Source organism: Martes martes (assembly GCF_963455335.1).
Source record: "Martes martes genome assembly, chromosome: 13".
Classification (NCBI taxonomy): Eukaryota; Metazoa; Chordata; class Mammalia; order Carnivora; family Mustelidae; genus Martes; species Martes martes.
This window is the reverse complement of record NC_137901.1, coordinates 68917752-68931599: the sequence shown is the minus strand read 5'-3', so window position 1 is coordinate 68931599 and position 13848 is coordinate 68917752. Positions and strand designations below refer to the sequence as shown.

At 40.0% G+C, this 13848-nt stretch overlaps 1 protein-coding gene and 1 pseudogene across 2 annotated transcripts in view; both read left to right on the top strand.

The window, feature by feature from the left end:
• SFI1 (SFI1 centrin binding protein) overlaps positions 1-13848 on the top strand; it is a gene marked incomplete at its 5' end in the record, with an annotated part of 92227 nt that overhangs the window by 1537 nt on the left and 76842 nt on the right. The window contains 2 exon segments of the mRNA XM_080820882.1: positions 10186-10359; positions 12459-12530. Coding sequence (XP_080677008.1) covers positions 10186-10359; positions 12459-12530 — 246 coding nt within the window.
• On the top strand, positions 10492-11359 carry LOC308353932 (large ribosomal subunit protein eL32-like; annotated as a pseudogene). Its single transcript has 2 exons — positions 10492-10583; positions 10943-11359. The product of its transcript is annotated as a large ribosomal subunit protein eL32-like (transcript).

Sequence of the window (13848 nt, the reverse complement as noted above, 5' to 3'; positions counted from 1 at the left end):
GATTTCTCCAAAGATTCCTTTTTTGGTGTTTGGGACATCCTGAGTTTGGAAGTTCTAACACCTAAGGCTGACTGAATGTTGGATCCTTCTCCAGCTTTTGACCATGGTTACTTTCAGCCTAGATGAAGGTTCTTTTGATTCCAAATAGCAGAATCCAACTCTAGCTAGCCTTGACAGAAGGAAGGAATTTAGAAGAAAGAGTGCAGTTTACTAACAGACCTCAGACTCACAGAGGTGGGTATATGGCTTGTTGCTGGCCAGTCATGAGTGTCCCACTGCCCTGAGCATGGTGATTGGTTCAGGGGTGGGCACGTGACTGCAGAGGCTAATCAGGGTTTGTTTATTTGTTTTTTTTCCCCCCTGGAAAGCTGAGACAGCCATTTAAAGAGAGGGTTGCTCTCTATTGCTGAGGTTGCTGGGGCAGCTGTTATAGCATCCACCAAGCAGAGGCAACAGAACCTTGTGCTGGTAAGCAGGTCAGCACATTGAGAGAAGCAGGAAGATCTAACAATGCTGAGACACCAGTTCTAGTTCTTAAAGATCTACTGCAGAATTCTTCCAGAGTGCAAGAGCTAGGGAATTACCTCTTTGTTCTGGATATCTAATCTCCACTCACTGCAAGAAATTAGCCAAAGAGGAGCTCAGCAGGAGGTATGAGGGAGGGAGAAGAATGAGGCCAGAGTATTTATTCCCTTGGCTCCCTCCTTGGAAGATATTTTGGATTGGCTGTGTCCCTCCACTGAAGCTCACAGAGCACCTTGTAAGGCAACAGACTCTGACTCTCCTTCTGTGTTCTGGTAGTTATTTCCTTTTCTTATCCCTTTGGGCCTAGAGGTGGCACCAGCTTAGCCTCTGCTAGCTTCAGGTTCCTGCACTTTCCTTTGTGGTTCCTCTATACCCACACCTTTGTAAATATGCCATCCTCAAATTATCCTGTTTTTAGTATATCATCAGTTTTCTTTGGGAATCTTGGGAATTTTTATCATGACCAGTGTTGGATTTTGTCTAATGGTGTTTCTGCATTTCAAAATGATCTTATGGTTTTTGTCCTTTATTAATAGGGTATATTACATTGATTTTCAGATGTTAAACTAACCTTGCATTCCTAGGATAAATCCAACTAGTGCATGGTGTTTTTGTATGGTTCTTCTACGTTGGGTTTGGTTTACTAATATATTTTGAAGAATTTTGTGCTAACAGTTCTGTTTATTAGCTATTGGTGTGTGTGTGATTTTTTTTTAAAGATTTATTTGAGAGAGAACACCAGTGGGGAGGAGCAGAGGGAGAGGGAGAAGCAGACTCCCCAGTGAGCAGGAGCCTGGCATGGAGCTTGATCCCGGAACTCCAGGATCATGACCTGAGCTGAAGGCAGACACTTAACTGACTGAGCCACCCATGTGCCCCATTGTGTGTGTATTTTTGTCTGTCTTTGGTATCAGGGTCTGATACTGGCTCAAAGAATGAATTTGGAAGTGTTCCTTCCTCCTTTACTTTCTAGAAGAATTTATAGAATATTGTCATCATTTATTTTTTAAAATATTTGATAGGATTCATCAGTGAAGCCATCTGGACCTGGGCTTTTCTTTGTAGGAAACATTTTAATTACTAACTCAATTTCTTCCCTTGTTATAGGTCTGTTCAGAGTTTCTACTTCTTCTTGAGCCAATTTTGGTAGTTTGTGTTTTTCTGAGAATGTGTTCATTTCATCTCAGTTATTTAATTTGTTGGCAGAGAGTTCATAGTATTCCTTTATATTTTTTTCTAATAAAATAGACTTTATTTCAATTTATGAAAAATTGGTGGTAATGTCCTCTCTTTCGTTCCTATTGTTAGTAACTTGCTAAGGGTTGTCAGTTTTGTTGAATGACCCTTACCGTTGTTACACTCTTTTTTTCTTATTCCAATTTGAATAAGAATTTATTGAATTATTCCAATTAAGAAGTATTATAACATATAAGAATTATGTTATTATATTAATACATTTTGATATTATTATATTACAACATATAAGAATTATTCCAATTTGAATTGGATTCTTATTGCTTGCAACCAGTGATACTAACAGAAATTTTTTGTGGAACCTGCTATTCCTTGGGCAAGGTAGAAGCCAGGGTATAGTGGGAGGGACCTATCTAGCAGTTGTTTGGACCCTTCCTTCTGAGTGGTGCCATATTGGTGCCTCAGCCCAACTCCTGTTCAGTCTGTGTCTCAGCTCCAAATTCAGTCCTGGGTGGATGAATCTAGTTGGTCCAGCGTGAGTCAGATTTCTCCTCCTGCTCTAATCCATTAGGACTTGGGGAAAGGTCATGGAGTTCCAGCATGGCTGCTGAGGTCTGCCCCTGCTGATCGCATGGAAAAGGGATCCTTGAAAGCTGAATCAGCACCCTGACGGTGTTTCCAATGTGATCTGTAAAGTACTCTTCAGGCCTGCCTCATTATATCCTCCGAAGCAAATTAACCATGGCTTAAAATGAAGCTCTGTAGCCTCTAACTCTGGTTTATTTTCCCCAATTGCTTTACGGCTTTAGATGTGGGACCTTGAGAAGAGAATGTATTTGCTTTAAAAAAAAAAAAATTTAAACTGTTAGCACAGTTTAGATTCAGAAAGGTACATAAAATATACTGTTTATTATATCATTTTGAAACAAACATGGAACCATCACACCGTAAAGAAATAGTGTATTGTCAACACCTCAGAAATCCCTTTTTCTGTATTCTTTCCTAATCACACCCACTTCTTCTTCTCTAGAGTAAACCAGTGTCCTGCCTTAATAGTAATCACTTTTGCAAATTTCTTTATATTTTTACCAGTTAAGTATGCGTTCCAAAACGATATAGTTTAGTTTTCCCTCTTTGCCTTTATATAAATGGAATATTGTATCATATCATATCAATATCATGTCATATCATATCATATCAATCATATTGTATGTATGTCTTGATTCTTTCTCTCAGGATTTTAAGATTTCTTCATGTGATAGTCCATAGTTGTGGTTTGCTCATTTTCCTTGCTCTGTGATACATTCTAAGAATATTACACAGTTTATCAATTCTGTTGTTGAGCATTTGGGTTGTTTCCAGTTTTTGAATGTGATGGACATTCTCATATGCATAGTTTGGCACACAGTGGTTCTCAAGTTTGAGCCTGCAGCAGAGTTCCCTGGAGGGTTTGGTAAACACAGATTGCTGGACTCCACCATCGGAGTTCTGATTCAGTAGATCTCGGGTGACGCCCAATGATTTGTATTTCTAGTAAGTTCTCAGTTGATGCTGATGCCGTTTTGGGAATCACACTTTGATAACCACTATTTGGGGTATATAATTGGGAATAGGTTGCAGGGTCAAAAGAAAAGAGAATCTTCAATTTTGCTAGGTAACAGTTTTCTAAACTGATTGTACCAGCTTGTGTTCTCCCTGGCCATGTATGGGTGTGCTGTTGGGGTTTTAAATGGGATTAAACAAAAACTGTTGGTTTTAATTGGGATTACTTTGAAGCTATAGATCAGGTTGGGAAAAGTAACAATTTTGGTGAGTCCTAAAATTTTCCCTATAAAAATGTTTACAGGGACACCTGGGTGGCTCAAAAGGTTGGGCCTCTGCCTTTGGCTCGGGTCATGGTCTTGGGGTCCTGGGATCAAGCCCCGCGTTAGGCTCTCTGCTTGGCGGGGAGCCTGCTTCCCCCTCTCTCTCTGCCTACCTCTCTGCCTACTTGTGATCTCTCTTTCTCTGTCAAATAAATAAATAAAATCTTAAGCCAGTAAGCCCTTCACCCAACATGGTGCTTGAACTCACATTCCCAAGATCAAGAGTTGCATGCTCTACTGACTGAGCTAGCCAGACAACCCAAATGTCTACAGCTTTTTAAAAAAAGATTTATTTATTTATTTGAGAGAGACAGAGAGTGAGCAGGGGGAGGCAAAGGGAGAGGTACACAAGCAGACTTCCCATTGAGCGGGGAGGCCGACACAGGGCTCCATCCTAGAGGCAGACGTTTAACCAACGGAACCACTCAGGCACCCCTGCAACTTTTGTTAGATTTACTCCTGTGCTTGGTGTTTGTGGCTTGAAAACAGTATATAAATAGCTTTATTTTTTGTTTATTGTTAGTCTATAGAAATATATATAGATGATCCTCATTTGTAGGTTCTGAATTTGTGAATTCACATAATTTCTGCCCCAATTTCCAGAATTTATTTTAACCCCCAGATCTCTCAGCTCTTGGGGTCATTCTCAGACATGTGTAGAGCCTTATAAAATTTGAGTTTCTTAACAGGCACATTCTCAGCTGAGATGAAACAAGGAATGCTAGGCCCTTTTATTTCCTTAAGTTTTTATTGTGGTATAATTGAGGTACAACGTTATGTTAGTTTCAGGTGTACAGCATAATGATTCTGTATTTGTGTGTATCAGAAACTGCTTACCACTATAAGTCTAGTTAACATCTTTCACCATACATAGTTACAGAATTTTTTTCTTGTGATGTGAACTTTTAAGATTTACTTTCCTAGCAACTTTTAAATATGCAGTACAGTTATTAACTATATCATCACATGACCTACTTCTTTTATAACTGGCAGTTTGTAGCATTTGGCTCCTTCACCCATTTTGATCACCCACCCCCACCCCTGCCTTTGGCAACCACCAGTCTGTTCTCTGTGCCTGTAAGCTTGTTATTTTGTTCTGTTTTAAACTTCTACATATAAGGGAGAACATATGTTATTTGTCTTTCTCTGTCTGACTTGTTTCATTTAGCACAGTGCCCTCAAGGTCATTCATGTTGTTGCAAATGGCAGGATTTCATTCCTTTTTATGGCTGAAGAATATGCTATTGTACATATATACCACATTTTCTTTATCCATTCACTTGTCAGCGGACACTTAGGTTGTTTGTCTTGGCTATTGTAAATAATGCCGCAGTGAACATGGGCATGTGTATATCTTTTAGAGTTAGTATTTTTTTCTTCTTCTTCAGGTAAATCCCCAGAAGTGTGGATCATATGGTAGGTCTCTTTTTTAATTTTTGAGAAGCCTCCTTATTATTTTCCATGGTGCCTACACCAGTTTGCATTCCCATGAATAGTGTATAAGGGCTCTCTTTTTCCCCACATCCTTGCCAACAGTTGTTATTGCTTGTGTTTTTGATATAGCCATTCTCACAGGTGTGAGGTGGTATCTCCTTGTGGTTTTGATGTGCATTTCTCTGATGATTAGGGATAGTGAGCATCTTTTCACGTACGTACCTGTTCACCATGTGTATGTCTTCTTTGGAAACATGTCTATTCAGATTCTCTGCCCATTTTTAAATTGGATTATTTGTGGTTTTTTGTTATTAAGTTGTAGGAATTCTTTATATTGTTTGGATATTAACCCCTTATCAGAATGATTTGCAAATATTTTCTTTCATTCAGTAGATGGCTTTTTCATTTTGTTGATTGTTTCCTTCACTGTGCAGAAGCTTTTTAGTTTTAGTTCCCGGTGTTGATTTTTGCTTTTGTTGTCCTTGCTTTGGTGTCAAATCCAAAAAAATCAGCACTGAGACCAATGTCAAGGAGCTTACTATCTATGTTTTCTTCTAGGAGTTTTATGGTTCCGGGTCTTACATTCAAGTCTTTAATTTCTTTTGAGTTAATTTTTGTGTATGGTGTAAGATAGTGATCCGGTGTTACTCTTTTGCATGTAGCTGTCCAGTCTTCTCAATACCATTTATTAAAGAGATTTTCCTTTCCCCACTGTGTATATTCTTGGTTCTTTTATTATAAATTAATTGACTATAAACTTGAGTTTATTTCTAGGCTCTCTATTCTGTTTCATTGGTCTGTATATCTTTTTATGCCAATGCCATACTGTTTTGATAACTATAGCTTTGTAATATAGTTTGAAATCAGGGAAAATGGTGCGTCCAGCTTTGTTTTTTCTCAAGATTGCTTTGGCTCTCCAGGGTCTTGGTTCTACATGTACTTTAGGATTATTTGTTCTATTTCTGTGAAAAATACCATTGGAATTTTGATAAGGGTTACATTGAATCTGTAGATGGCTTTGGGTAGTTTGGATATTTTAACAATATTGATTCTTCCAATCCATGACGTGGAATATTTGAAGTGACTTTATAGAATATAATACTGTGAATAACAAGAATCAACTGTATATTTAAAAAAAATTTTTTTTTTTAGGTTTTATTTCTTTATTTGACAGAGATCACAAGTAGGCAGAGAGGCAGGCAGAGAGAGAGAGGGGGAAGCAGGCTCCCCGCTGAGCAGGGAGCCCGATGCGGGGCTCGATCCCAGGACCCTGGGATCATGACCTGAGCTGAAAGCAGAGGCTTTAACCCACTGAGCCACCCAGGCGCCCTGTATATATATTTTTGATACTGCTTTTGTATAGAATAGTCTTGCTAGATTCTTAGAAATTTTGATAACTTACCTGTAGATTCTTTGGGGTTTTCCACATGCATAATCATGTCATGTGCAAAATGACACTTTATTCCCCCTTCGCCAATCTTTAGGACTATAATTTCTCTTTTTTGCTTTACTCTGCTGGCCAGGACCTTCAGTACAACGTTGTATAGAAGTGGTCTTACAAGTCCTGTTCATAATCTCAAAGGGGAAAGCTATCAAGAGTTTCAGTTGGTACCTGCATATTCATATATTGATTCATATGAATATATTTACATTCACATATTCAGTATGGTATCTGCATAAGTTTTTCTTAAATAGCCCTTATCAGATTAAGGTTTCTCTTCCTAGTTTAAGACTTTTTGTCATGAATGGATATTGAATATTTTTTAATCAGCTGTCTTTTCTGCATCTATTGAAATGATTATTTGTCTTTATGGTTGATTTTTCTAATGGTAACCTTCCCTTTCTGGAATTAAGCTTCCATTATATTGTATTATACTTTTTCTGTGTTGCTGACTTGAGTTAGCTAATATTTTGTTTAGATTTTTACATCTGTATTCATTAGTGAGATGTAAATTTTTCTTTCTTAAAATTTCCTGGTTAGGTTTTGTATTAAGGTTATGGCTAGTCTCCTAAAGCCATGTGGTTTTATACAGATTTGGGGTGCGTAGTGTTTGTTTTTTTTTTAAAGATTTTATTTATTTATTTGACAGACAGAGATCACAAGTAGGCAGAGAAGCAGGCAGAGAGAAGAGGAAGCAGGCTCCTTGCTGAGCAGAGAGCCCGATGCGGGGCTGGATCCCAGGACCCTGGGATCATGACCTGCACTGAAGGCAGAGGCTTTAACCCACTGAGCCACTCAGGTGCCCCAGTGTTCTTTTTTAAAAAAGAAATATCAGGGGGGTGCCTTAGTTGTTTGAGTGTCTGACTCTTAATTTTGGCTCAGGTCATGATCTCAGGGTTATGAGATTAAGTCCCATGTCAAGCTCCATGCTGAGTTCTGTGTGCAGAGCCTGCTTGAGGTTCTCTCTCCCTCTTCCTCTGCTTCTACCCCTGTTCTCTCTGTGTCTCTTTCTCTCAAATAGAATAGAGCAAAATAGAAAAAGAATTCCTTCGTTAGTTTATGTGAGATTGGCATGAATTTTTCCTATCATTTTGGTGGAACTTGACAGGAGGACCATCAAGGCCTGGAGATTTCATTGCAAGAAGTTTTTTACTACTGTTTATTTTTGCTAATGGTTATTGGACTGTTCACATTTTATACTTCTTGTGCAGTTTTTGATAAGTTTTGTTTTTCTATCTACTTAACCATTTTATCTGTATCTTCAAATTTATTTTTATCGAGTTATTTACAGTATCTCTTTGCATCTCTAATGATGTGTTTCCTTTTCCCCTCTAATATTGGTTTTTGGCCTTCTTTTTAAGAAGAGATTCTTGATCAGTTTCATTGGCTATTTGTCAGCTTTATTAGTGTTTTTAAAAAACTCATTTTCCTTTTTGCTCTTCTCTGTGATGTTTTCCATTCATGTGAAAAAGAATTAACATTGCAGGCCTGAGACTGCTATTCTTAGAAAGCCCTGCTTACAAGGTTGGTCCTTGACTGGTGTCTAGAGACTTAGATTTCAGGACAGTTCTCACCATTCCCTGACTGATAAGGGTAGTTAACTCTGCTAACAATGTAGTTTATACTGAGCACCTGCTTTCTTTCTAGGAATCTAGAATTTTGGTATGTGAAAGGAAGAGGGTGCCAATAGGACCAGCCCCCATAAGAACTTTGGCCACTGAGTCTCTGATAAACTTCCCTGGTAGACGACATTTCACATGTGTTCACATAATTCAGTGCTGGGGGAATTAAGGGTATTCCTTTTTTTTTTTTTTTACATTTGTTCCTGCATTTTATTTTTTTTCCTTTTTTAAAAAATTTTTAATTTTTTTATTAACATATAATGTATTATTAGCCCCAGGGGTAGAGGTCTGTGAATCGCCAGGTTTACACACTTCACAGCACTCACACTCACAGCACATACCCTCCCCATTGTCCATAACCCTACCACCCTCTCCCTACCCTCCTACCCCCGGCCCCCCTCAGTTTGTTTTGTGACATTAAGAGTCTCTTATGGTTTGTCTCCCTCCTGATCCCATCTTGTTTCATTTATTCTTTTCCTACCCCCCAAACCCCCCACGTTGCCTCTCAACGTCCTCATATCAGGGAGATCATATGATAATTGTCTTTCTTTGATTGACTTATTTCGCTAAGCATAATGTCCTCTAGTTCCATCCACGTTGTCGCAAATGGCAAGATTTCATTTCTTTTGATGGCTGCATACTATTCCATTGTATATATATATATATATATACCACATCTTCTTTATCTATTCATCTGTTGATGGACATCTAGGTTCTTTCCATAGTTTCGCTATTGTGGACATTGCTGCTATAAACATTTGGGTGCACGTGCCCCTTCGGATCACTACATTTGTATCTTTAGGGTAAATACCCAGTAGTGCGATTGCTGGGTCGTAAGGTAGCTCTATTTTCAACTTTTTGAGGAACCTCCATGCTGTTTTCCAGAGTGGTTGCACCAGCTTGCATTCCCACCAACAGTGTAGGAGGGGTCCCCTTTCTCCACATCCTCGCCAGCACCTGTCATTTCCTCACTTGTTAATTTTAGCCATTCTGACTGGTGTGAGGTGTTATTTCATTGTGGTTTTGATTTGTATTTCTCTGATGCCAAGTGATGTGGAGTAGTTTTTCATGTGTCCGTTGGCCATCTGGATTTCTTCTTTGCAGAAATGTCTGTTCATGTCCTCTGCCTGTTTCTTGATTGGATTATTTGTTCTTTGGGTGTTGAATTTGCCAAGCTCTTTATAGATTTTGGATACTAGCCCTTTATCTGATATGTCGTTTGCAAATATCTTCTCCCATTCTGTCAGTTGTCTTTTGGTTTTGTTAACTGTTTGCTTTGCTGTGCAAAAGCTTTTGATCTTGATGAAATCCCAATAGTTCATTTTTGCCCTTGCTTCCCTTGCCTTTGGTGATGTTCCTAGGAAGAAGTTGCTGCGGCTGAGGTCGAAGAGGTTGCTGCCTGTGTTCTCCTCAAGGATTTTGATGGATTCCTTTCTCACATTGAGGTCCTTCATCCATTTGAGTCTGTTTTCATGTGTGGTGTAAGGAAATGGTCCAGTTTCATTTTTATGCATGTGGCTGTCCAATTTTCCCAACACCATTTGTTGAAGAGGCTGTCTTTTTTCCATTGGACATTCTTTCCTGCTTTGTTGGAGATTAGTTGACCATAGAGTTGAGGGTCTATTTCTGGGCTCTCTATTCTGTTCCATTGATCTACGTATCTGTTTTTGTGCCAGTACCATGCAGTCTTGATGATGAATTAAGGGTATTCTATGTGGCTCCACTGGGAGAGGACTTTTGGAAGCATGCACCTGATTTCTGGCAGTCTTTGTCCCCTACCCCTTTTCTCTTTACTGATTTTGCTTTGTGCCTTCTTGCTGTGATAAATCATAGCCGCGAGGGCAACTATATGCTGAGTTCTGTGATTCCTTCTATCTAATCATCACTGAATCAAGGGGGTAGCCTTGGGGATGTTTGGCTCACCATTGTGAATGGGAGGTATTTTTGTCAGAGATCGGGCTGCTTATTGTTCTTGAAGCATAGTTACTCTCAGTCAGTCTCATTTTGCTTATCTATTTAATTTCCCTTGTGCATCAAAAGATATTTGCATCACATGCAGAGATAATTTGGTTCTCTCCTTTCCCCATTGCTCCTCAAATTTAAGGTCTCTTAAGGATGGTGCAGTTAAGAAAACTTATCCTCCAAAGGTACTGGCCAACCAGAAGTCTTCTGCCTTCTCTGGGATCCGGAGTGAGATACCTTGTGCCACTCATCCAGTTCAGTATCCTGCCTCACATGGTTGGACCCGAAGGAAACAGTTACGAGAATTGCGTATCAGGTGAGCTTGCAAGTTGTCACCTGCTTGCAGTGGCTTTTCCACTGTTCACTCTTCTTGGTTAAAATGAGGGGATGATTCTTACTCTCCTATCTCTATTAGTCGGAGACTTTGTTGCCTACTCTTTGTGGCAGAATGTTCAGAAGAAAAGGATATTTAGGAATCTACAGACTTAAAGTCTGTCATTCTGTGTTTTCATTCCCATTCTCTAGTTGTACCCACAATGTGTAAGCTATAAAGAGTCTTCCAGAAAAAGTCTAAACATAGTCTGAGAAAAATTATCATTTTCCACTCCTCTTGATGAGGTCTATCAAAGGCATTTATTCATTCAGCAAAAAATTTTTTAAAAGATTTTTATTTATTTGAGGGGGAGAGAGAGAAAGAGAGCAAGAGAGCAGGAGCAAGGGGGAAGGGATGGAGGGAGAGGAAGAAGCAGACTCCTCACTGAGCAGGGAGCCCAAGTCGGGGCTCGATTCCAGGACTCTGGGATCACGACCTGAGCCAAAGGCAGACACTTAACCAACTGAACCACTCAGGTGCCCTCAACAAAAATTTATCAGGCTTTTTCTTCCTGAGGACGTGGCAGCCATCTCCTACTCAGCATCATGGCCTTCCTCTGACCTCTGGTGAAGCCCAAGATTGTTACAAAGAGGACCAAGAAATTTATCTGCACCAGATATGTCAAAATTAAGCACAACTGGAAGAAACCCAGAGGCATTGACAGTAGGGTGTGCAGAAGATTCAAGGGCCAGATCTTGATGCCCAGCATATGTTACAGGAACAACAGGAATACCAAGCACATGCTGCCCACTGGCTTCCGGAAGTTCCTAGCCCACAGTGTCAAGGAGGCTGAGGCTCTGCGATGTGCAACAAATCTTACTGTGTGGAGATTACTCACAGTGTCTCCTCTAAGAAGCACAAAGCCACTGTGGAAAGAGCAGCCCAGATGGCCATCAGAGCCACCGATCCCAATACCAAGCTGTACAGTGAAGAAAATGAATAGATAGCTTATGTGCGTATTTGTGTTAATAAAACCATAAAACTACCAAAAAATTTATCAGGTGCCTACTTGGCGAAGGGCTGTGCTAGATGGTGAGGATATAAGGTGAATAAGACATTCGTCGTCCATGACCTCCCAAAGGCTTAAAATCATGTAGGCTTGACCGACTATTGAGTCCCACCAAGAAAGCAGGATAAATGCTAGAAGACGAGAGGATGTGGTGCTGCAGGCCCATGTGGGTAGAACAGCCCCACTAGTGTAGCCAGAGGAACTTCCTGGAGGAAGTGGGGTTTAAGATGAGTCTTAAAGGATAATGTATGAATAAGCCACGTAAAGGGTAGGATGAAGAAGAGTGTTCCAAGCTGAACCTGGAGACTTAACTGGCTGAGACAAGGCACCTTTTCTGTATGTGTACCAGGCACTGTGCTAGGTACTTGAGATACTATAAGACTCGGTCCCCATTCTCAAGGCCTTACAGTGCAGAGGGAACAACAGGTCCCCTGTGAGCTGATTACTGTGATTTGGTGTCATAACATTATATTATACTAAGGGTTGAATCAGGGTGTTGAGGCTACAAGGGTACTCACCGTGTTTGGGTTGGGGAAGGTCCAGGAAGGCAGGCATTGAAGGTGAGCCTTGATAGGTAAGTGGGCATTTGCTAGGTGTTTTAGGTGTAAGAATAATGTGAATAAAAGCATTTTCATGTACTTGCTTCCTTTTCCTCAACTCTGAAGTCTTCATTGACAAAAGACTTTATATTGAAAGTATTTTTCAAAAATAATCGGCTTGGGGGTCGCCTGGCTGGCTCAGTTGGTAAAGCATATGACTCTTGATCTCAGGGTTGTGAGTTGGAGCCCCACAATGAGGGTAGAGATTACTTATAAAAATAAAAATAATAAAACAATCTGCTTGATCTTGGCTTTATAAATCTGGCCATCCTATGCTCTATTTGATACAAGAATAGCTGTGATTCACTTTTTGACTCATGCTGCATATCTCCCCATGGAACATTAATTTCCCTCTGCTTTCCAGAAAATTGATGAAATAAGTCAAATGGAATTTTAAAATGTGTGTGTATATATCCTTTCTTTCCTTCTTTCAGATGCGTGGCCAGAAAGTTCTTATATTTGTGGATTCGAATGACTTTTGGAAGAGTATTTCCCTCTAAAGCCAGGTAGTATTAGCTCAGAAAAACAAATTCCTCTGAGTTTCTAGGTTTTTGTTTTGTAGTAAGCCCATATGTAACCTTTGTTATGGCATGTGTTACATTCTCCTCCCCTCTCCCCCCAGCCTCTAGCAGGCATATGATATAATGGTAACCTAACACGCACTAGTTTGACCCAATGAGTGTGTGAAGGAATCCTAAGTAAACCAGGGTAGCTAAGACCCTCTTTGAAAAAAAGGATTTGCCCAGAAGTAAATAATCTCTTTCACGGACTGACCACATTGACTTGATCTAGGACAGAACCTGGGGGGAAAAGTTGGCATTGGCAAGGGGAGTGAAATTTTAGTCTAGAAAGTCCCTGTGCCCCAGCTTCACTTTGTATGGGCCACTGCCCCGTGCTGCGGGTTTGGTTAAAATTGCTTCAGCTGCAGCACAAAGAGTGAAGAGCGGATTGCAGTGGGGGCCACCAGGGTCAGGGACCCATGCAGGAGCTGGTGGGGTTGGAGACAAGGGGCCAGTGTAGGGTATATTGCAGAGGAAAAATTGGCAGCCGTTGAGATGTAAGCATTTTTTTTTAAAACAGAAATGTTGTGGGCGCTTAACCTCTCTACTCTTCCCTTATTACAACTTTTCTTGTTTCATTTTTCTGACGTTGTGGCTTTCCTAATCTGGAACATCATCCAAGTCTCTTAAGCAAATTTGGCCTGTGGGTGTCCTCTGAAATCTTTGCATATACCCTGTGGGGGGCCGTGCTCTTCCCATCTCCTTTGTGTGTCTTTACCAGTCCCAGCTGCACAGGTTAGGCGGAGTTCAGCTCTGCTTTTCCTTCTTCTCCTGGACCTTGGCCCTGTCCTTTTTCACTTGCTTGGTAGCTTTTCAGTACCTTCAAATAAAGTTGTTGTTGTTGTTTTTAATTCAGTTGAATATTTTATTTATTACCCCCCCCAAACTTTTATTCTTCTTTTAGTGACTGTCCTAAAGCATAAAATATATATGTTTAATTTATCTGTGTCTAATGTTAATAGGCCCTTTTGCCCTCTTCCCAAACAACGCAAGGTCCTTACAACCTTTAACTGTCTGTCCCCCCTTCCTGACTTATATGCCCTTTCTGTAAGGTATTTTAATTCTGTTTATATTTGAAAATCTGTAAAACATTATTTTTTCTTGTTTTATACAGCTAATATTCCCTTAGATTTATTCACATATTTATCCTTCCTGTTTTTTTTCCCCTGTGTCTCCAGGTTTCCATCTGTGATTATTTTTCTTATGTCATTGGAACAGCCTGATCATTTGCTTCAGAATAGATCTGCTTGTGATGAATAAGATT